General features: G+C 49.7%; 1 protein-coding gene across 4 annotated transcripts in view; it reads left to right on the top strand.

Annotated features, from left to right (window-relative positions):
* Positions 1 to 22,706, top strand: part of PLEKHA2 (pleckstrin homology domain containing A2) — a 70,921-nt gene that overhangs the window by 8,021 nt on the left and 40,194 nt on the right. The window contains exons 1-2 of one of the 4 annotated variants that reach the window (XM_045821303.1): positions 5,797 to 6,035; positions 17,377 to 17,540. In XM_045821303.1, coding sequence (XP_045677259.1) covers positions 17,400 to 17,540 — 141 coding nt within the window. In that variant the 5' untranslated portion in view covers positions 5,797 to 6,035; positions 17,377 to 17,399. Of the gene's footprint in view, positions 1 to 5,796; positions 6,036 to 6,297; positions 6,432 to 17,156; positions 17,279 to 17,376; positions 17,541 to 22,706 lie in introns of those variants that run through there. The other 3 variants (XM_045821304.1, XM_045821306.1, XM_045821305.1) reach the window with 3 other exon arrangements.

The following is a 22,706-nucleotide window of genomic DNA, read 5'->3' as shown; positions in this document are numbered from 1 at the left end:
CTTCCCACGCAGTCACAGGGCCTGGCTGGGGTGCAGGCGTCCTCGCAGGGCACTGCACTTACTCAAAATGACGGAAAAGCAATGCCCTCCGCAGGAATCGATATAGGAGCGGAGCCTTCCGCAGGCAGACTGCTATTTCTAGGGACAGGATGCACGCTCAGTTTTGAGGTTTATATTAGTGTCAGACTTAGCAATGTCTTCTAAACTTTGTTACTAGGAAATAATTTTGGCATGTGTATATAATATATGTATATATGCATGTGTGTATGTGTATAAAAATACTGCAGAGCGTGTGGCTTAACAGAGATTTGTTTTTTCACAGTTCTGGAGGCTGGGAGTCCCAGATCTGGTGGCCAGCAGGGTTGGGTTCTGGGTAGAGGGCTCTTCTGGGCTTGCAGATGGCCACTTCCTTGCGGTGTGTTCACGTGGCCTTCCCTTGGTGTCTGTGGAGACAGGGAGAGACCTTTTCTTCTCCTTATAAGGCTACCAATGCACACTCTTACCACCTCATTTAACCTTAATTACCTTCTAACAGCCCTTTCTTCAAATGCTGTCTCACTCTGAGTCAGGTCTTTAACATATGATTTTGGAAATGAGGGACATATTTCAGCGTGTGTGTGTGTGTGTGTGTGTGTGTGTGTGTTTTATATACACATTTCCAGATGTTCCACCCCATTTTTATCTTTTCTGATTTTACTTTATTACTGCTGTTTCCCTTATCCTATTAACAGAAATCGGCAGAGTTTCTTCCACGCCTCATTCTTCCCATTCTTAAGGCTCTGAGAATTTGTGCTCAGAGGCAGCCCTGAGTGCTGAATGGAGAATGCTGAAACAGGATTCAGGACTCATGGAGGCAATTCGTAACTGGTTATGTCGTTCTGAGACTGCATCTCTCCCAAAAATGTAAATTGTCCCCTTTGTAAAATGAGATTAATAATGGACAAGCCTGTGAAAGAACGAATAGTTAATAATTTATCACATGTTAGCGCTCCGTAATAAAAGTTTCAAAATGAAATGCAGATATTCATCCAAAAGTATACTGACTTAAAAATTTAACAGAATTCTCAGTATTTACTATGTGCCCCAAACCATTTACTCACTCTCAGCAACAATAGTGTGAGATAGGTTGTCCACTATCACCACCTTCCCCATGTTATAGAAACCAGAGAAAGAAGTGAAGGTACAGGACCACGGCTAGACAGCTCATTAGTGACAGTCAGGCGTCCAGTCCTGGCGGCTTGGTGCTAGAGTCCAGGTACTATGCAATCACTAAATTGCTTATTCACTTCTGATTGGGTCACTTCCTTGCTCAAAAGCTTCAGTGGCTCTTGATGCCTAAAGTAACACGCACCACTCACCAGCTTAGCAGTCAAGACCCTCCATCTACCTTTCTTCCCCGTTTTGTTCCCTATGAAAATCCTTCATCTGTCCTTCCGGGCTCCAGCTGCATTGGACCATTCACACCTCCCTGAATGGATCCCGTGCGTCCCCGCCTCTCCGCTTTGCCTTAGACAATCTCTGTATCTGGAGCTCACCCGTTCTCACCGCACTGCCCCTCCCCCAACCTTCCACGTCCTACCTTTCCCTTCAACGCTCTTCTCAAGTGTCCTCCATACATCTTCTCCTGCACCCGTCCACCCCAGCTGCTTGTGATTTCCCACAGAACTTTATCTCTTCTCCCCTCTCTGGACGGCTCAGTTCCTGGCTTTTGTGGCGGTTGTTTCTGCATGTGCTGTCGTCCCTCCCTGGTAAAGGACGTGCTCCTTGAGTGAGGGCTGCACTGCGCTTTCTCATAGAGCTCTTCCATTTTTTATTACAAATTTAAATCATTACTTAAATCCTTTTTCTCATAACCAAATGTATGCATACTTATTGCCCCAAATGCAACATTACAGAAATACATCTCTTAAAAAGTGAGATCCACGGTTACAGCCCCTCTTTCTTTGCCCTGAGAAAACTGTGATTAGCAGGTTGGAGTGTAGCCTTCTAGACTTCTTTTGTGGAGTAAGCATGTATAGTTTTTATGTACAGAAATGGGTTTATACTATAGACAGCTTTGTACCCTTTTTCCACTTAAAATATTATATATATTTACTGTTTGTAATTAAATCACATGATTTAAAAATATTATTTGATTTTGCACCTTTATTATATTTTTTCCTATACCATTTATTCCCCCTATACCACCCTCTTCCACCGCCACCCACTCCCCTTCCCCACAATAATTTTTTAAAAGCATAGTATAAGATTGTATGAGTGTACCAATATTTACCTGTTAAATCCCTTAATGATCATGAGTTTCAACTCACCACTATAAACAATGCTCCTGGGAATACCTGTGTATATAGCCCATATACATACATACACACACTCCATATATACACATATACTCCATATGTACTCCATATGTACTGCATATATCGCCAGGTGATTTTCTGTAGCACATAGCTTTGGACGTGAAATTGCTAGGTGAAGTGGAATGGATATTGTAAATGATAATGATCATAAAAAATGTGGAGGGGAAAGAGTTTTGATTTATATCTTTCTGTATCATTCACAAACTCAGCGGCTAAGAGAGTAGACTCTGGCACCAGGATGCATAGGTCTGGATCTAGGTTTGGTCTCTGTGTCTCAGTTGCCTCATCTATAAAATGGGGCAATAGGAATAACTTGCTCCCAGTGTTGTAAGAGTTAGATGAATAATATGCGTAAAGAAATTAGCATTTAGTAAGTATTTGGCAAATAAATAAATGCAAGATATATGGGAGAAAACATGGTAACAAGTTCAGATAATAGGTTGTTGAATAAATAGGACTGAATAGAACAATAGTAGTTTGAGTAATCTTTCTGGAAATGGATGCTGCTTTGCTATTGAAACCAGTAGTGACTGGTTTCAATAAAATGACCAGCTAGCATCAGAGGTGCAGTATGTGGCCTTGGAGAAATTTATCTTTGTGTAAAGTTAATTAGCCTGAACCAGGATCGACCAATGACCTTGGTGTCTTCAGTCCCACACTTTCCCCAACAGAACTGGCAGCCTGGTACCTTATATAATGGGTCTCTCTGAGGACAGAGAACAATGCAGTTCCCTGAAGGGAACCCTGGCTTACCATTGAAGGTTATTAGATGAGTTACCGGGCCATTAATGTGAAGTAATAAAAGTGCATGAATGGCTAGAGTACAGTAAAAGGCTTTCTGGTTAGATTCTTAGGTTCTGGGCCAGAAGTCTCATCTTCACGGAAAAGTTTCTATACCAATACTGGAAGATTCTGAGGGTAGTCAATGCTGGCTTCTAGAACCAGCTTTGCCAATAACTAGCTGCAAAACCTTGAGGACACTTGAACCTCCTCTTGCGTTGATACAATGAGGGGACTTAAATAGCTTATGTGAAAGGCCCTTTTTAGGACATTCCTTTCCCCACAGGCAGAGTCACATTTTCAGGCATCAGGGCTGTTTATTGTACTGAAAAAAAAATGCATAAAATCAGGCAATGGAAATACTTTCAAAGTGTGTCAGTCATGAGATGGAAACGCTCTGCAGGAGGGCACAGAAGCAATTCACAGGCCCTCCGTGGTGCCCACTGCAGGAAGAGGTGGGGAGGGGTGGTCCTCGGAGGAAGAAGCACCGGGAAATCCAGGGGTAGGCTAGCTGGGGCCAGGTCCTAGCCAGGGTCTCAGGTGAAAGAAAATGGGGCTCCCCGTGAAGTGTGAGCATTGCTCCACGTGCGCTGAGGACCCTCCCCGCAGCCTAACATGTTCTTGCTCCCCAACACCGGAGTCAAACTGAACCCATCTTCTTCAGCTGTTTCAAAGCCCATCTCCTTGAGAACCCAACTCGGCGCCACACAGAGACATCTTTCTCCTCTAAAGGCTGACAGTAACCACTCTCTGTGCCATCTATTTCCTGGGCACTTCCAGGAGGAACACAAGGCTGCGGAGACCTCCTGGGAACAGTCATACCCTCTCAGCGAGACCCAGGCCGCTGGCTCCTCTCGGCCTCCTAGGCGTCCAAGACAGTAGTGCCCAGGAAATATTTGTGGCTCTGTGATGGAGTGACTCAGGCCAGCTCCGCGGGGAGTAGAATTTTATGGGTTTTAATGTGAACCATACCATGAAATCTGAGATTTCACCTCACTGCTTGCACTGGAAACCACCAGTTCCCTTCAGATTTGCGTGGAGCTGGGTGGAATTTGGTTCCTTTTCACCCTGAAAACCATAATCTAATTTTTAAATTCAAAAAACCATTTCCATAGCATCCACTTCATTTTTGACAGCAATCTAAGCACTACAAATGTTAACTCACTTCCTCTCCTTGAGAACTCAGATGCAGAAACCGAGGCACCCAAAGACAAGTCACTCACCCAGGGATCAAAGTGGCAGAGCTGGGATTCAAACCCAGGCCACCTGGTTCTAGAGAACACGCTCTTCAGCATGCTGTGCTGCCTGAAATTTATGAGTGGCAAAAACCTTCATGAACAGAAAAAAAAATTGACGTTGATGTATTTATTTCAAAGGAAATGTTTTTTTTCTCTCTTTCTTGTGTCCCCCTTTCCTTCCTCCTTCAAAGCAAAATGTTCTAGAGCAAACAGCCCTTTTCACACCTGAGAGAGCCAGGGCTCATTTTTGCTTTGGCAATCAAAATGGAAGAGGAAACGTGTGTGGTTTCACCACCGGTGCTTTCGGGGTGTGTGCTGCCGGCGCGGGCTCCCTGTCCCCAGACGTTGCTGCCTCAGGTCCCGGAGACTTTTCAACTGTCTGCCTTCGCCCTGCGCTACCGGAATGCGGGGCAGCCTTTCCGCCCCTCTCGCATATCCAGTCCCTGTCCTAGAGCCCCAGGGACCTTCTTTTGCCCTCCGCGCTCTCCCTCCAAGTCCGGTCGCACTCGGACCTTATTCACTGCATTTGCAGCCGGATCCCTGGAAACCGCGTCTCCCGACCTTCCCTTCCAGGCTGCATCCAATTCACTTCTGCGTCGGATGTTGACAGCCCGACTGGATGCACGTTTGCATGTCTATCGCCTCCCGTGGGAGGCCCGCGTCAGAACCCGACCGACCTGCCATTGATTAGCTGTGGGACCCAGGGCACATGACTCCAGTCCCCAGTCTCGGTTTCCTCATCGTGGACGGGACGGATACGCACAGGGCTGCAGTGGATGTTGCACGAGATAACGCGGGCGCTGGGCCGGCTCTCAGTAGTTCTCTTAGGTTCCCCTTGGCAATATTTACTTCGTGCACGCTCTTCTGTTTCCCATTTTCCCAGGGCACCCTCCCGCTCCGAGGGCAGGAAGGGCGTCTTTGCGCCACACTCTGAAAACGTCCCTAGATCCCGCGTTAGGACGTCTGGCCCCCACGGGGCTCTGGGGGCAATTCCAAGGGAGAGTCTGCTCTGCTTCTTCCGACCCTAACCCTAAGCCTGCAGTCCCAGGAAGGCAAGGGCTCAGGATGCGAGGGAGGCCCGCCCGAAGTCGCTGGGTGGGGCTTTGGGAAGAGGGAGTAGGGATCAGGGGAAGCCCGTGCTCCGACTCGCCTCCCTCCTTCGAGGATGCCCTCGGCCTCGGGCCCCTTCCCCACCCCGGACACCTGCTGCCGGGGCGGGCGTCCGGGGCAGGGCCTCCCTCCGCGGCCCGGGTCCCACCTGCGCCGCGGCAGGCGCCGGCCAGGGGGTCGGGGCCGCCTTCCGGGCGCCCGCCCCGCCCCCTCCGCGCAACCCGCCGCGCCCGGCCGTGCCCCCTCCCACCCCGCGGCGCCCCGGCACCCCTCTCCTCCCCCAGCGGGCTCGGCGGAGCATTGTACTCACATCCGGGGCTGGGTTTTGCTTTAAGGCGAAACGTAATTAACCCGGAAAAAAGAGCCGAGAGACAAGAGAAAAGGAGGGGGCGGGGTGGGGGGAGAGGAGCGAGAGGAGCGAGAGGCACCGAGAGTTTGGCAGCGAGATAAAGAAATCCCCCGAGAGCGCCGGCCCCGCGGGCCGGAGGGGCGCGTCCTACCCCGATGTGACACACGCACCCTGCCCGAGCCCCGGCCCCTGCGCGGCGGGGTAAGTTGGGTGCCCTCGCGAGTCCAGGAGTGGAGAGGCGCGGAGCGGTGCGCGGGGGCAGGCGCGGACTGGGGGGCTGGGGGCGCGCCTGCCCTGGTGGCCCAGGGCCAAGGGGGCGGTCGCAGCAGCCCCTGGCCTCCTCTCCTAGCCCTGGGAAAGCCTGGTGGGCAGCCCCTCCTCCAACCCTCTGGAGCGTCCGGGGTGGCCAAGGTCGCCACCGTCAGGGGTCGGGCCGTGGGGGTGGGGCCGCGGGGAGGGTTGGGGCGGGTGTTCTGCTGAGCTGCATTTTCTCACGTTTGCAGCGGCGAAACTTCTTTGCGGGTTCTGGCGCTGGGGCAGCAGCCCCGCAACAACTGCCCGAGCTGCGGGTTGGGCAGGAGAACAGAGACCGTCCAGGCAAGTCCCTGGGGCATGCATTGGGCCGTGGAGACGCCTCTCTCTCTTTCCCTATTACGTTATTACAGAGCAGGCCTGGTATGCTTTCGTAGGGAGATCCCTTTCTTTTCTCTGGGTCCAGCCCGGGCCCTTGGGCTTCTGGGACTCCAGGCTATGGGCCTTACTTGAAGGAAAACTGTCCTAAAATGCATATTCGGTGCCAGGTTGGGAAAGCACCTCGAGGCGAGCTGTCTGTCTGTCTCTCTCACCAACTTCTTTCTCACTTTACTTGCTTCCCTTTTCTGCTCCAGCTCTCCAATTCTGAAGACTGTTATTTCACCAGATTAAAAAAAAAAAAAGAGGAAAGGGAAAAAAGAGGCCTTGTAGGAAGGAAAAGTGTCCAGGCATGTCCTCCACTTTAAGTCTTACATATCTCCTCCCCCAGGCCAGCCCTGCCCCCCAGCCTTTCAGCTTAAGGTTTCCTTCCTTCTTGACGAGTGTGGGTTCAAGCTGTGTCTTCCCCTTCTAATTCCTCCCGTCCCTCCTCCTTTCTTTCTTTCTTTAGGACTCCAAATGGGGCTTTTCAGAGGAGAGTACACAGAGCAGAGCAGAGGGGCGGGGGAAACTTCTGCCAGGATACCAGCTGTGGCTCTTGGAGGCACCTCGGCCCACTTGTACTTGGGCTGAAGTCCCAAAATTGTACTCAGTGTTGTTTTTAACATATCTAAGTCAGTCCCCCTTTTCCTCTTTTCTGAAGCTTTATTATTTTTCTTTGTCCAGTGGCAAAGCCTTCAGAAATAGTAAAGCCAAAGATCTTGAAAGAATAGAAATGTTTGTTTCCGATCTTATTTATATTCAATTGACATATATTGGATAATAAGGACAAGAAGGACAGTGATAAATAAAATGCAGCCTCTGTCTTTAGGGAGCTTCCAGTCTAGGAAGCTAAACAGCTTCCTAGAACACAAAGCTATTTGCTTAAATAGAGACCCAGCATGCTTTGAGAAACCAGAGGAGGCTTTTTAAAAGCGTTATGATCGTTTCAGGTATTAGCCGCCTCCATTGTGTGCCACTTGAAGGCAGGTGAATTTTGTCATAGTGAAAGTCTAGCTTGTAGTCTAGACTCTGTGGCCAGCCCAATGTATGACATCTACTAAGTGGTGAGTAAATGTTTGTTGAATGAATGAATGAGAGATTGCAAGCATGTGAATTGTTTGCATCTGTCCAATGGAAGGGCAAAGAGCAGTGTGGCAGTGCCTCCAGCCTGTAGAAATTCAGTCCATCCAGCTGGCTCATGAGGGTTCACTCTGGGTGTTGCCTTTACACTTAAGTGATTTTCTGCCCTATTTGTAAGCCCCACTTTTTGCAAAGTGTGGCGCTTCTCGTGGAGCTCTAGCTACTGATGATGGGAGCCTCGCTTGCTTCAGAGATGGGTAATCACCTAGGCATTGACTTGGAAACCACCTGCCCTTTGGTGGAGAGTTTGTAAAACCTTCTTTTCCTTTGTTGGTGCTTTCTTCTCTCTTCTGTATAAGGAAGTAGGGCCTGCAAATCCCTTGTTATCAGAGTGAGCTGAACCGTATTTAGCACAGATTTTACCAAGGTTAAAATAAATCCTGAAGACACGTAGGTTTTGGTTTGTGTCTACTTACGGATTTTGCAAAAGTGGGAAGGGAGATGCATCAACCCTGTTAGCCAGGTCCTCCCCAACAGCCCCTGCCGGCTTGCATGGTGTTGCTGAAGTGCTGGAACACTAGGAGGACCCAAGCAGCAGTTGCTCGGTCTTCATTGTGCACATCCAGCTGGCACTTCATTGATTTCCTGGCTTCTTCATGGGGTGGGTAAACAGGTGAGTGAGGCCCCTGTTAAGAGGCTGGAATGCCTCCCTCATATTAGCTCTTGCTGTGGGCCATGGTGCAGTAAATATCTTTTGGTTCCCTGAACCTACTAGACACTATTCATTCTGACTGATGTAATCCTAGAGCATGGAAAAGAGGATGTGGGTGCTGGGACTTTGGGCTGCTCTGTTGCCCCACTGTGAGCAGGTTTGGTTGCCTTTCAGTTTTCCATCTGTCTTAGTGAGCTGGGGAGGACTCCGGCAATCTAATCTGTTTGGCTTTGGAAGGGAAGGAAGCAGAGCAAATATTATGGTTTGACAGCCTATGGGAAGAGAAGAATCCTAGCCCTGCCCAATATAAGCCCATCATTGAGCCTGGGAATTGGGCAGGGTGGGCAGATAGGGTGGCTGAGAGGTAGGAGGGATGGGGTCCCTTCCTTCCCCTTCTGAGGAGCCTGCGCTTGGTGCAGTGGGACTGTAACTGACCTTTATTCAAGTCTTGGGTTACTCTGTTCTTCTCTCCTCTGGCCTGGTCAATCTTTTGGGCTTTACAATTTATCTTCTTTCCGAAAGCCTCTTGTCTGCTCTGACCCCTGTTGACTGAACGTACCTGCGGAGGATTACAGGGTGGGTTGGGCTCTCTCACCTTGGAGGTCTCAGCCCTGCTGGTGCAGAAGCTCCTGACACTACTGCCTGAAGTGGGCAGAAGGCTTTCGGCTTAGGGCCTGTGGTGTGCTTTTCTGCCCACAGAGGTCGGCCAGCAGAGATAAAGGGGTGGGAAGCTAGATCTGCTTGTCCTTACACTCCTGGGAAACACTACAGTTCAAGTGCAAAGGCTAGTACTCGCTGTCCCATCAGCTAGGACTCAGATGTGGCCACCCACTTGCAAAGTGGCTCTCGGCTATTGTGCTTCTCCTTGGGGCGGAGCAGGAGGCAGCCCCAGCACCCCTTCCCTGGAACCAATAGGCTTGGCTGGCTTCTGTTAACTGTCAGGGGAGTCTGGCCAAGATGGAGCCTGTGGAGCTCTTGGATTTTTTTTTAACCTCTTGGAGAATTTTAGAGATGTAAAATATGATGGGTCTTGGAGTAGAGGCCAGAGTAAGGCACATTTATATCTTTCTTTGTGGGGGAGGCCAGTGTCATGGCCTTTTCACTGATACTGTTGATATTTGAGGGTAGAGATGGCCGCCGCCGCTCCTGCCCTGAACAGCTCTGGGGTGTCGTGGTAATCACATACTTACTTGTTAGTCACCCCCCCCCCCCCACTACACACACACACAAACATCCTAACAGCAGCATTTGCCTGGTGCTTACTCCTCATCAGACATCCTGGTAAGCACTTTTTACCTATTATTTATTTCACTTAATCCCCACGAGCAGCCTTTGAAGTAGGTACAGTGATTCTCTCGGTTTTGCAAACGAGGAAACAGGCCCCGAGGAGTTCAGTTCGGTTCAGCAGAGTCTGACTAAAACCCAGCCTCTTTCACTTCACTCTACCACATCAAGGGGTAACTGAAAATCAGCACGCCCTTTTTCATGGTCATCTGCTTGCAGGAGTTTCATCAAACGCACTCATACTGATCGCCACACCCAGCCTCTCCGCCTTCCCTGAGCTCGGGGCTGCGGGCACAGGCCTGCAGACAGACGCACTTCCACTGTTCTCGGGCACCTTCCAAAGGGCTAGTAGAGAGGAGAGACGGCGATGTCTGCTTTTCATCTTCCTTCTGCCCACATTTTAGTGGCTGACACTGTCAAGTTTTAAAGGAAGATTTTAACTCTGGGACTCCTGGGTGGTGACTGCTAGGGAGCCCCACCGAGAAACTGAATTCGTTGAGTCTTCTTAGTGGGGGGAATTGGACGATTCTGCAGGCTGGAGATCTCAGTCTTTACAGGCTGTTTAGAAAACCAACATGGCAGCTCACCGGCCCTGGTGGTCCTGCCGATGGAGGTGGCTTGTTAAGGAGCCTTGGGCCACGCAGGCCTTTGTTTCCTACTGGTTCCAGCAAACACATTTTCTCCGAACAGAGATGAGGCTGCTGTGTTAAGGCAGGTCATGAGTGTTTAAAATGTTTTGTTGTTCTTAGCATTTTTATCGCAGTGGTATTAATGTTCCATTACTTCTGCCATTTCCTCCCCATTTTTTCCCCCTTAAAAATTCTTTGAGTGTCTCTTGCCCTCCATTCAAAGTTCTTGGGTCCAGTGGGGATTGGGCTGTCCGAGTCAAGAAGGCTCCTTTTCTGAACTTCCCCATTCCTGTAGATGTTTGCATTCCTCGGCCTGAACTTCCGTTGGGAACATGTTCTCAGTACATTCTCTTCTCTCTCACATTGCTCTCCTGCCTGCAACTATTTGGAGTGCGCTCTGATGACATTTTCAAAATGCAGTGATGTTATAACAGGAGAAAATAGATGCTCCCACACTTCCTAAGTTATCATCTTTGGCCCATTCTCAGGGATGTGTTCTGAAATAGCTGAGCTGGTGTTTGGTTGTTGTTCTTGTGATTTTCGTGGGGCCCTTGGCATTGCTGAGGCTCCACAAGACACATCTCTGTGTGCTGCAGTTTAACGTAGGTGAGTGTTCCGTCACGAGGCCCGTGCACATTCTAGCAAGAGATGAGTGTCTATTCTTAACCTCCACACCCCAGTCTGTCTCTGCCATGTTCTAGTCCCCGCCGAGACCGCTGAGGTCATTTCCTGATAAACTTTCTCCTGTAGAAATTCAGCAGTTTCCTGTTGGTATCCCTGTCACTCACCGCCAGTGCTGGATGCCGCTGTCCCCAGCCCTCGCTCTCTTTCTCCCACCATCAGAGGGAGACGAGACAGGAGATGTACTTACTACGTGCCCCACCACATGTCAAAAAATGCCTTCCTGACCGTTTTCTGGGCTAAATCACCGAAATCCCCTGCCCTGCCAACACAGGGTAACCTGAAAGAAAAATCTCCAAATTTGAAAAACAAATTAATGAAGAATATTTTTGACCTTTCTTTGAACTGGAGGTTAGATTGCATCATAATGGGGCCAGTGCCATTTAGGACTTGATCTCTGTTATCCCTTCCTCGTATTTTTGTATTCCTCGGCAGTATCAGAATGGTCAGGCAGCTCAGTCTCCCTTATTTTACTCTCCTCTTCCCCTTATCGCCAAACTACATTAGTGGTCTTAAAAATCAAAATGTCTAATTCAGCAAACCATAGCTTTCATGACTTAATAGCTCTGTAGCTTTTTTTAAAAAAAGATTTTATTTATTTATTTTTAGAGAGGGGAAGGGAGGGAGAGAGAGAAACATCAATGTGTGGTTGCCTCTCATGTGGCCCCCACTGGGGACCTGGCCCGCAACCCAGGCATGTGCCCTGACTGGGAATTGAACCTGCGATCCTTTGGTTCGCAGCCTGCACTCAATCCACTGAGCTATGTCAGCCAGGGCTTTGTTTTCTTAAAAAAAAAAAAGTCTCTTTATCCATCTCTTTGTCTTTCCCACTATTTTTTTAAAACATGTCAACTCTCCCAAGTTTCAAGAAGGAAGATTCTATGGGGAGTCCTCGTCAGGTCCCCCTTCCTTTCCCTGCAGTGCTGGGCTCCGTGTGGCTCAGATGCTGTGGTAACAGAGGAAGAGAGGCATCAGCTTGGGCATGAATATTGTCGGCTTCAAGGACAGGGGCTCCTCTGAGGAAGCCCAGAGGGTGAGGAACCAAGAAAGGAACCCCCTGCAGGGGAAAGAATGAGCCTCTTTCTAAGAGGATATTGAAATAGGAGGTAAGATACCGAACTAGAATGGAGGGTGCCCAAGCTCTCTGAGTAGGTACCCAGTTCTTGGGCAATTGTGATGGGTGGGGTATTGCTTTATTAGATTTAAGGCATTGACACACCAAGAAAGTCGTAAGAGAACTATGATGCAGGCAAGGTTTTTCTTGTTTGTGGACTCTGGAGAACTAAGGAGTTGTCCTTAGCTTCGAAACTTCTATGCTGGGGATGAGGGTTTGTGTGGAGTTAAGTAGCTTTCCCTCCTACTAAACAAAGTAACATTCATTCCCGATAAGAAGTTGGGAAATACAGAAAATATGCAGAAGTAAGTAAAATTAACTTACAACCCATAGATATGAACTGCTAATATTTTGGTGTCTGTATGCCAGTTTTTTTTTCTAAATATAGATACAGAAAAATAATATTTAGAGGGTTGAGATCATATTATAAATCATATTATATCTTAAAAAATCTTATCAGGATACAGTTTCTCCCTATTTCATTAAAAAATGTCTCGAAAACATAGTTTTTAAATGATTGTGTAACATTTCCTTATGCAAATGCCTTATCATTTTTTAAATCATTCCCCGATCATTGGGACATTCAGAGCACTTCCAACTTTTTGTTATTACAAATTCTAGTGCCGTTGCCGTCTTTTTATTTTAATCTTTATTTGCATCTTTGTTCATTTACTTGGATGGAATCCTGGAAGTAGAATTACTGGGTCAGAGGGTATGAACATTTTTAGCTCTCTTGTTACGTATTGCCAAGCTGCTTCCCAGAAAGGTTCCTGCTCCTGCCCTCCTGGGCGCGTAACCATCTTAGGGACATTTTTCAAGCAGGTAACATGCGTTTCAAGCATCAGTCTTCTCGGTACTTTTTCACCCTTCTGCTGCCTCTCTCTTCCTTTGGCACGTGTTCTGTTTCTTAGGGTCATGGTCCCAGGCATCTCTTGCATGTTATGAGCCTGATAAAGATGTCAATTGCCTCAGTTCCTAGGGGACGATTTTATTCTGGGCTTGAATCTCCAGTGATGGAACGTGAGGCACTGACATGGGCAACGGGGGAGATATTTTGGACAGAGACCTCCCCCAGTGCCCCTGATCCCTTTGTAAGGTAGGCAGCTACTGACTCCCTTTTCCTTCATGAGCTTCCTCTGGTCAGCTGGCAGATGTTGGCCAGCAATCTTGGTTTAAGTGACATTTAACTCATTTTCTGCTGTTGCTCAACAGGTCACTTCATGCAAGTTCACTTTTTTTTCCTTCTAAGTTTCATTGTTACTATGAATGAAATATTTAGTATATTTTTATTTGCAGTACATACTTAGGAACTTAGGCACTGAAGAAATCTGGATCATGTAGAACTTTCCTCTTTTCTCTTTTAGTTTTCTTTAACACACACTATTTAGGTATCTGACTTGGGTGAGGCCAGGGTTTGGTTTGGTTTGGTTTGGTTTGGGGCATATGAGTAAGAGCAAGATTGATTGATAATTGATTGTGTGCACACATCATTTCGATCGCATTGCATGAAGTCCAGGAAGGAAGATGAAGCAGGAAATAGGTCTCGAGAATCGTAAAAAATCATAAGCTATGATCTGGTCTTATTATTACTTGGAATTTACATCGTTTCCCTGTAAAAGAAGAAAGCATGAAAATATGAGTTTCAGCATTACTTATAATAGTGAAAAATTAGGTGTAATTTATCTGTCTAATCATGGAGAAATGGTAATTTATAGTAAATACAGTCCAGTAATGTTATGCAACCATTAAAAACAATGATTACAAAGACTATGTAGCAACATGGAACATGTTTATGATATAATTTAAAATTTTAAAAAGGCCGATTATGCAGACAGGGGCATGAGAAAGCATGCAAAAGTGAAAATGGTTGGCTAGAGTGATCTTTTAAAAATGCCAACATTGTTACACTGTGATTTTTACACTACACACGGAGAACACCAGGGAGGTTTGGCCTGCTTTGGAAAGATAGGGAGGGTTGAGTAGGGGGGACCAAGGTCCCTTCCTGCATCAATGCCTGCTCTCTTTGTTTTCCATGTGTTGTGAAGGCTGAGAAGCTTGGCGGTTGCATTGTGCATTGCATTGCGGTGCTAGAGCAGAGGAGAAGAGGCTAGTAGTCTGAGAGGGGGCTGCTTGCTGCTTCACCCCTGGGGACACTTTGCATATTGTCTCAGGAGAGAGTCATTCTCAGAGTGCTGGGCTCAGGACACGCCCGGGGGCAACTCCTGGGTCAAACCACCGGATGTCACCCTCTACTCCATATTTGTATCCTGGGGAATTGAAGTTAAAAGGAAACTTAAGATGACAAGTGATTTTAGAGCGTCAGAAATTAGGCTAAAACTATATAACCGGAGGAAGGTGGTGAGTGTTGGGACATTTCAAAGCCTTGTCCTGCTCTTGGTAGGGGAATTTGGGGGTGATGGTATGTGTATGTGCATCAAGGTGGGTTTCCCCCCCTTCAGTGCAATTGCTAGCACTTCCCTTCCCTTACTGCCGAGTTGTCTGGGCTGAGCCTGGGGTGGCAGAGTCAGTTGTACTGGAGAGCCCCTGTGGGAAAAGGAAGAGGAACCGGCAGAGACTTGGAAGACGAAGGTGACAGGCCTAAGAGGGAGGGAGAGGCGATTTTGGGGGGCTGGGGACAGCAGGCTGTCCATCCCTAGTCTTAGCAGCTGTTGTGACAGGGGCTGCACAGATGGGGTCTCGATGACCTGTCAGAGGACTGGAGCTCAGGGCCTCGGGTTTGCGTTCTGTGCACTGCCTTGAGGCTGCCCCTTCTGCGTGGGGCGGCTGGTTACCACCACGTGTCCCTCATGCCGGTTCTCCTGCAGCTGATCCTTCCCCCACCTCCCACATTCTTGATGAGCTCTGTGACTCAGCGGCTTCTCGGGACATCTGAGCAGCCTCTGGGGGGCTAGAACCGCAGTCGGGAGATGTTGTAACCAGAACTCTTCCTTTTATTATCTTTCCTTCTGGGACATGAAGGTCTTCTCTCTCCCGTAGACGAGTGCAAATAAGAAGCCCCCTCCTCACAAGTGGGCAGTTGGAGGGCTGTGGAAAGAGTGCCTTCTCCAGCTTCTGCCTTGAAAAAAGACGGGCTCTAATTAATCCTGTTGGCTACAGAGGGCACGTTTGAAAGCCGGCCTGAAGCTGGGTGCGGTGCTTACCGACTGGGCCCTGAGACAGGAGGCTCTGTTATCCCGCTGCATTTCCTATGCTTTCTCCTGGAAATGTCCCAGGAGTGGCAGTAGTCCTGAAGCCCCTGGGAGTCCTGTCTCTCTGGCTGCTCCAAGGGGATTTGCTGAGTTTTCTTGGGGAATGGGTGCGTCTCCTCATCCTGACCCACAGCTGTGCACTCTCAGCGGGAGGTTGACCCAGCCTTTCTGCAGGGGACTCCTGGTTCTCCCTGTTCCCAGGGCTCACGCTGCATCCTTTCTCAGAGATACGCTCCACCAGCAACCAACGCCAGGCCTCTCACCTTTCCATCTTTGTTTGACCCAGTGTCTGCAAGAAGACTTCAAGTTCCTCCTGTGGCGTTTGTTCCTAATGCTTGGCTTGTCTCCCTCTCTTTCCCTTCCCTGTACTCACATTTGCTCCGTTGCGGAACTGGAGCTGGGGCGGAAGCTTTCTGTGCTGGGGCAGGCACGAGCAGCAGGGCCTCTGGCTGCAGGTACCCGTGACAGACCTGATGCTCCATTGAGCAGGGCTGTTTCTCCCGCCACCCCGGCCCTGCCGTGGTCCCCCACTTCCGCTACACTTCTTCCTTCTCCACTGCCATCTTTTTTAACCTCCTATTGCCACTTTTTATCTTTTTCTCACCTCCTCTTTTAGTTCTCTTTTTACGTCCTTTGCCCTGTCTCCCTGCCTGCTTTATTTGTCCCCATTGTTACTCAGCGAGCGGTCATGAGACCCCTGACCCCTCTCCCTTCTGATTGAGTTGTCTGTCCCAGTTGGTATTCTGGCCTTGACCTTATCAAGGGATTCACTGTTCACTGGTATCCTTATGTATGTGGGGCATTTTTCTCCTTGGGTCAGCCTTTCAACGCTGCCAGGCCCTTTGTGGGGGTGGGAGAGAACAGACCGCATCGCCAGTTGCCACCCTGAGAATTAGCCTGATGGTGGACCTGCCCCTGTGAGTCTGGAAGACGGCAGGTGTGGTGTCTCAGTAGCTTCCTTGCCGACCAGTGTCGCAGTGCAGGGAGTGGCCTGAGGTTGGCCGTCTCACGACTTTGCTTAGTTGTAGACTGAGAACCACGGTGGGCTTGGGCCTTAGTGGATTTTGCTTGTTGGAGCCCAGCAGGGCCAGGGGTGGGTGGTGTCTGTCCTTGAAAGTCTAAATGGTGTTTTCTAATTCCTGTGGGACTTTGTCCCCCTTCTGTAGTGTGTCGTGCACCAGGTTGGGTGTAACTGCTTGTGGGAAGTTGCTCATATTCCTTTGGGAGGAGAAGAGCGCTCCAGCCCTTCCTTGGGCTCTTCAGAGAGACGGAAGGAAGTCACAAGGATGGGGAGGCTGGCTTGAGGGTGAGGCGTGTCTCCTGACACCGAGATCCTCTTCTGGAGCCAGTGAAAGTGTTCAGGGGTTGGGGTTTTCTTCCGATCCCCCATCCTTTCGATTACAAGGGGCCTCTGGGTAACAGCAAAGTGAAGCAAATGAAGCATGTGGCCCTCCCACAAGGTCCCAGGAGCCCTCGGGGCAATTCTTGGGCACCTCCGTGGATCCGGAGGGGCTGCCATTGATGACTGAATTCCTGGCAAAGTTTTATCTAGGAATTTGAACTGGAGCTTTAATCCTTCCTGAGATAGTTTTTTAATGTATTAAACTAGGTTATGACCTATTTTCTAAGGCTTTTGTGACAAGCAATAATAATGCCTGGTGTTTATGCAGTGCTTAATAAGCCCAAGCACTTCATTTTCATTCACCAAAACCTTATGAGGTGCAGGTACTGTTATTATCCCCATTTTATAGATGCAGAAACTGAGGTGCACAGGATGAAATAGTTTGTGCTCACACAGCGAGTGGCCAGAACTGGAATTGGAACTCTGGCCCTTGACCCAAAGTCGAGGCTTATACCCTCTGTGTGTGCCAGGCTGCCTAATGCTCTGCTCGGCACATAAAAGAGCCTCAGGAAAGTTAGGCGATGCACGTTAATGGACTTTGATGACTGCTTACGGAATGGAATCCACAGAGGTTTCCAGGCTCCGGTTGGGGTGGAACATTTGGTGCCCTGGGGGAGGGAGCTGATGCGAGAGAGCGCCGCCAGCACGGCTTCTGACAGAGGTGAGTCAGGCCAGAGCGAGGTTCCTACAGGTCCGGAGGCAGGGCCCGCTTCACCCTCCCACCCTCCTCACCAGTGCCCCCTCCCTCCCGCCATGCAGGGTGATGCGAGCAGAGCCCAGGAATGCCTTATGTGGATCGGCAGAACCGAATCTGTGGGTTCCTGGACATCGAGGAGAATGAGAACAGTGGCAAGTTTCTGCGGAGGTACTTTATTCTGGACACCCAGGCCAACTACCTTCTCTGGTACATGGACAACCCCCAGGTGAGAGGCTGCCGGGGAGGGCGGCGGGGGGCTGGCTGTCCATCGCTGCCTGGGAGGAATGCACGTGCGATTAGCCTGAAGGGCTTCATCTGTCCCGGGCAGCACCGACCTGCGGGTCAGTAAGGAGGGGCAAGCGCCACCACACACTCAGGCACACCCACAAGCACGCTTGCACGCGTGCACCCTTGTGCACAGGAAATCATCCCAAATTTTAGTTTGAGAAAAAGCTCCTCTCCTGACCCAGAGGATCTGCTGTCTTTTCTCACAGTCCAGGAGAGGCCGGCCGGGCTGGATCCGAGGCATGACTTGCTTCCGCTCACCTCTCTTGTTAGGGCTGTGGCCTTGTGGCCACTCCTGCTCTTCCACTCTGGGGCCCTCCCCAGCAGAGTATGTGACCTGGTTCCCTGAGCTGGACAAACGGTAGACTTCCCTGGTCTCCTGCATTGAGCCAGGAGTCCCAGCACTGGGTTGCAGGTGACCCTGGAAGTCACGTACTTTTGCTTTCTTGCACTATAGATGAAAACAGCTGAGGCTCAGACCTAGGAATCGACAGGGGCCCCCTAAGTTTTATTGCGTTACCTGGGAGTCCCCGGAATCGTCCCTGGTCTGGGAAGGCATTGCTCTGCCCCTGGCGTGGGATCTCCGGTCTTTTTCTGGTGCTGTGAATGCCGTAGGCCCTTTCCTTCCCACCGCCCTAGAGCAGTTTGGTGGAATGAGGCCCCAAAGACTGGCGTGGCCCTCGAATGGCAAGATCATGGGTCGTGGCCACGTTGGGGCGGGGCGGGGTGTGGGCCCGAGATTTGGCTCTGGCTCAGAGACTCTGGAAGAGGACAGTCTGAGTGTCGGGGGATGGGTTTGGGCTTTAAGATGTGAAGCGGAAAAAGAAGCCTGTGAGTCTCTAGGTCATTATCCGGGACTGACCCTCCAGAGACCTCTGGCGTTTGTCATCTGGATTTAATGGCTGAGAGAAAATGCTATAGATACAGAAAACACACCCGCAGATGAGCTGCCGAGAATCGCCGTCTCTGGGAAAGACTCAACCCCAAACAACCGTGCCCCCTGTTTTACCCCACATTCCTGATAAACCCTCTGGTGATTCCTTTTATTGAAAGTGCTGAGCATGCAGAGCAAAGCCTACATACAGACGCTTACATCCTTGGCATAGTCTGGAGCGCTGGCCTCTCCTGCTGTTTGTTTGGGGGTTTGCCTTCGGGCCCTGCTCTATCATTTTCCCCGCGGAGGTGCCCACAGCTGAGTCAGCAGATCTGCAGTGGAAGGAAGTATCATTTTAGGTGCTACTTCCCCACTGTTGGAGGAACTTGAAATCAAGTCCTGCGGCCAGCAGACTTGGCTTCTGGCATGCCAGGGATGAGCCCGGTGACTGATGGTCTGTGAGGCTCATCATTCCTTTTCCCTTTTCCGTCCTTTGTGTACCTCTTCCCACTTACCTGCCATGTTATCCCAGGTAACTCCAATGTATTTTTGTCCTGTTTCAGCTGCTCAGTGCTATGCTTCTCACTAGGCCTGTTCTTAACCCAAAGTCACTTGCTCAGGGAAGCCTGCCTAGCTGCTGCCGGCAACCGCCCCTGAGAGTTGGACCCTCCTTCACACTCGGCCACAGGTTGAGAATCTTGCTGTCAGTGACATGTCACCTGGGACCACCGTGTCACCATGTCCAGTCTCGAATGTTGCCAGTTGTCAGGATTTCTCTTGCTCTTCCCAGCTTTCTGATTTGACTTGGGTTCCAGGACCTGTGCTAACCGTGGATGCCAGGCCTTGGGCTGCCTTCCTGGGGTGTCTGGGTGCAGCCTCTGCAGCGGGTCCCCCCCTGCCCAGGGAAGCCTCCTGTGCGTCCCTGTCCGCTGAGCTCTCTTTGTGCCACAGCCTTCTTTGAGTTTGAGTTACCGAATGAAACGCGTGGCCCCTGCTGCAGATTCTTTACGTTTTCCCTGGAGGCAGAAATTTCAGCTGGCTTGGCACATGCCTAAAAAAGGAGAGTCTGGCTGTGACACAGCAATATTTTACTTCTTTACTTCTAGAAGCAACGTTTTACTTCTTCAGTTGTTGGCTTAGCTCTTTGTTGTACTGAAGGCCAAACCGCCATTCTAGACTTGGGAGTGGGTATTTTTGTTAAGTTGTGAAATAGTGTTAGTGAACATTTATTAGTATGCGCTAGGCACTGTCCTGAAGACTTCCCTGGGTTTTCACTTCATTCTGACAGCAGTCTCACTGGTAGGTGTTAATGCCCTCGTTCTGAAGCCGAGGCGGGTGAGGCAGCGAGGGGCAGGCACTTACCCACCCGTGGTTACATCATAAGAAAGGGGCAGAGCCAGGGTTCTAACCCTGGCAGTCTGAGTCCAGTTTCCCTGCTATTATTGCTGATAATGAGACAGTCATTTTAATGTTGCTGGGGAGGAAGGAACACTTTCAAAGGTAGTTTCTGATTAAGAAATAGAAGCCAGAGGACTCTCAGGGCTGGGAGCTCCCAGGGGGCTCATCTGGGTTAGCTTTTGACCCACAGTGCCCAGCATTTGGTAAACGTGTATTTGTTGAATGAATGAATGAACTAAAGAGGGCCAGGTAGAGAGATGGTCAGAGGGTGGGCTTTAGGAAATGCAGAGCACCTGACCCTGTGCTCCTGGGGTGGGGGCGTGGCCTGAACCAAATGGAAGTTCTGGAGCATGCGCAGCATCAGGAGAAGACGGACTGGAGGTGACCCCAAGAACAGACTAGAGGGTTTTGGTCTGTCCCCGTGAAGGGAGACATTGGGAACTCCATTCAGTCACTGAACCTCTTACTTGTATAAGGAAAAGGAGATGCCTGATGTATAGTATCATGGTTATTTGATAGATATGAATAAGCAGGGGATTTTCTGAACCCAGGTGTCTGATCCCTGTCTGTTTAAGCCACTCAGTGTTTATGGAGCCTGTTTTTACCACCACTGTTGCTGCTGTTATTACTAACTGCAGGTTATACTTACTGAGTCTCACTGAGTGATTTCCCTCTACCAGCCATTGTGCAAAACGCATTACATGTCGCCTCATTAATTCCTCTCAAGAGTCCTGGGGCTCGGGGGCTATGGTCAGTCGCACAGTGTTATTCTGCAGGGTGCAGAGAAGTCCAGTGACTTCGCTCAAGGTTGCACAGGTGGTCAGTGCAGGGCTGGGGCTGGGTCTGGGTCTGTCTGACTCGAGTGTCTGCACTCTTCACCCTTGTCTTCCTTCCTCCTGCTGGTGTTTGCACTCAGCCTTGGGCACGGCCCTGGAGACCCTATGGAAGGTGAGCTCAGGGAGGTCTTTACCACTAGGGAGCATCAGGTTCGGCTGGGGAGATGCAAACAATACACATAAGACTATAGTGCTAAAAATCCGAGTCCATCTTTATAACAAGATAGCGCATCATTAAGTTGAACCGCCAGATGCCAGTATTTTGGTTGGAGGAGAGGGGGCTGCAGGGCCCCCTGCTGCTGCCCGTCTCGGGAAGAGTGGGGCCTGGAGGTGGAGTCTTAGAGGGAGGTTCTCAGGCCGGGGAGACAGAAGACCAAGAATTGGATCCTGGCTCTGCCACTAAGTTGTTTTGTGTGTGAGCAAGCCATGTATCCTCCCCGGGCCAGAGGCATTCCCGGTGATCCCTAACCTGGCTTTCGGCCCTTTATTCCCCGAAAGGCTGAGAGTAGGGTAGGATCCTGGAGCTCAGCAACACTGTAGGACCCAGAGTAGTTGAATATGCCTGTATGCTGGACACCAGTCACATGCTGAGGCTTCAGCAGTGAGCAAGACAAAGCCTTCGTCTTCAAGGAGCTTGCAGGTAGCAGGGGAGGTAGAAGATCAGATAAAAATGTGGCAGGACGAGCTGCAGGGCACCCCTCTGAGGAGGGGGTAGCAATAAACCCAAACCTGGAAGTGAATACTAAAATGATTCACATCTGTAGAGCACTTTGCTGGTTTTGGAGTGTTTTCACTTACAATACCTCATTTGATTGTCATGTGTCCTGGAGGAAGCGGGAGAGGAGGGTGTTTTCAGTGAGGGCAGCAGCAGGCTTTATGGGGCGGGGCAGCACCGAGGGGGAAGGTGAGCTAGTCCGCCCAGAGGGTGTTGACGGTGGGGTTCCCCAGGGGCCCCAAGACAAGGATTTGTGGCAAGTTCTTTATTAAGGAAATGCTCCCCTGAGACTGTCAGGTGTGCTGGGAAGCAGGACAGGCAAGGTGAGGAAGCCGGACCAGGGTGTGAGAAGTCTTCAGAGTGTAGGTAGGCCTTAGCCCGCTGCTGTGGGGTGGAGGGAGGGGACAGTAAGGGAGGCCTAAGAGCTGTCCCCGTGGAACTGGGCTTTTGTGTGCCTCACCGGACAGATGTGGGCCAGACTGCTCCAGCAGCCCGACGGCAACCCTCTGAAGTAGAGCTGCCGGTGCTGGCCATGGTGAGCACAGCAGGACATCGGAGACGGGAGGCCAGTGACAGTGTCCGCTCCCGGGGCAGATCGCAGGTCATGCGAGGGGTCAGCCTACGTGCTGGTGCGTGCCTTGAATACTTGCCAATGTGTAGTTTCCTTGTGGTAGAGTAAGGAGTCAAGGTTTTTCAATGTAGGCCCTGGTGACACCAAACTGATCTAGGGGGAAATCTGTTAGCTAAAAAAGACCCCTATAAATGCAGAGTTTCAATATTATTGATTATGATCACTGACTTGGCTAATGCATTTAAAAACCAATATGCTGACAATGTCAAGCACATAAATAATTCTTGAATAGAAACAAACCTTGGCTGGATTTTCCTTAAAGCTCTTCTGTGATGTGATGGCCCCAGCACTTGTATTTTAATTTAGCATTGGTCCCTATCGTGAGAGAGGGCATGAAGTTCCTTAATAAGGCTTCTCCCTTCTATTACATTGACCTACAGAGTAACTAACCATGTGTTTCAGTTGCACAGCAACGCTTATGTTCCACCTGCCTGGTGCTCGCTTGGCTAAGTAATTGCAAGACTAAATTATATAGCCCTGAATAAAGGATACATAGAAGCACGAAACACTATTGCACTAGATTGTTGTTCTTGTCGAATTTACTCTGCAAAATGTATTTTCTCTTATTGGTCAAAAAATATCTCCAAAGGCCACGATGTGAATTTTGGAACAAAATACCCATAATATAATATCAAAAAAGATTACATCTCTCC

The sequence above is a fragment of the Phyllostomus hastatus genome, unplaced genomic scaffold (genome assembly GCF_019186645.2).
Source record: "Phyllostomus hastatus isolate PE091 unplaced genomic scaffold, TTU_PhHast_1.1 phas_scaffold_46, whole genome shotgun sequence".
Classification (NCBI taxonomy): domain Eukaryota; kingdom Metazoa; phylum Chordata; class Mammalia; order Chiroptera; family Phyllostomidae; genus Phyllostomus; species Phyllostomus hastatus.
Note: the sequence above shows the minus strand (reverse complement) of the source record. Positions and strands in the feature narration are given on the sequence as shown.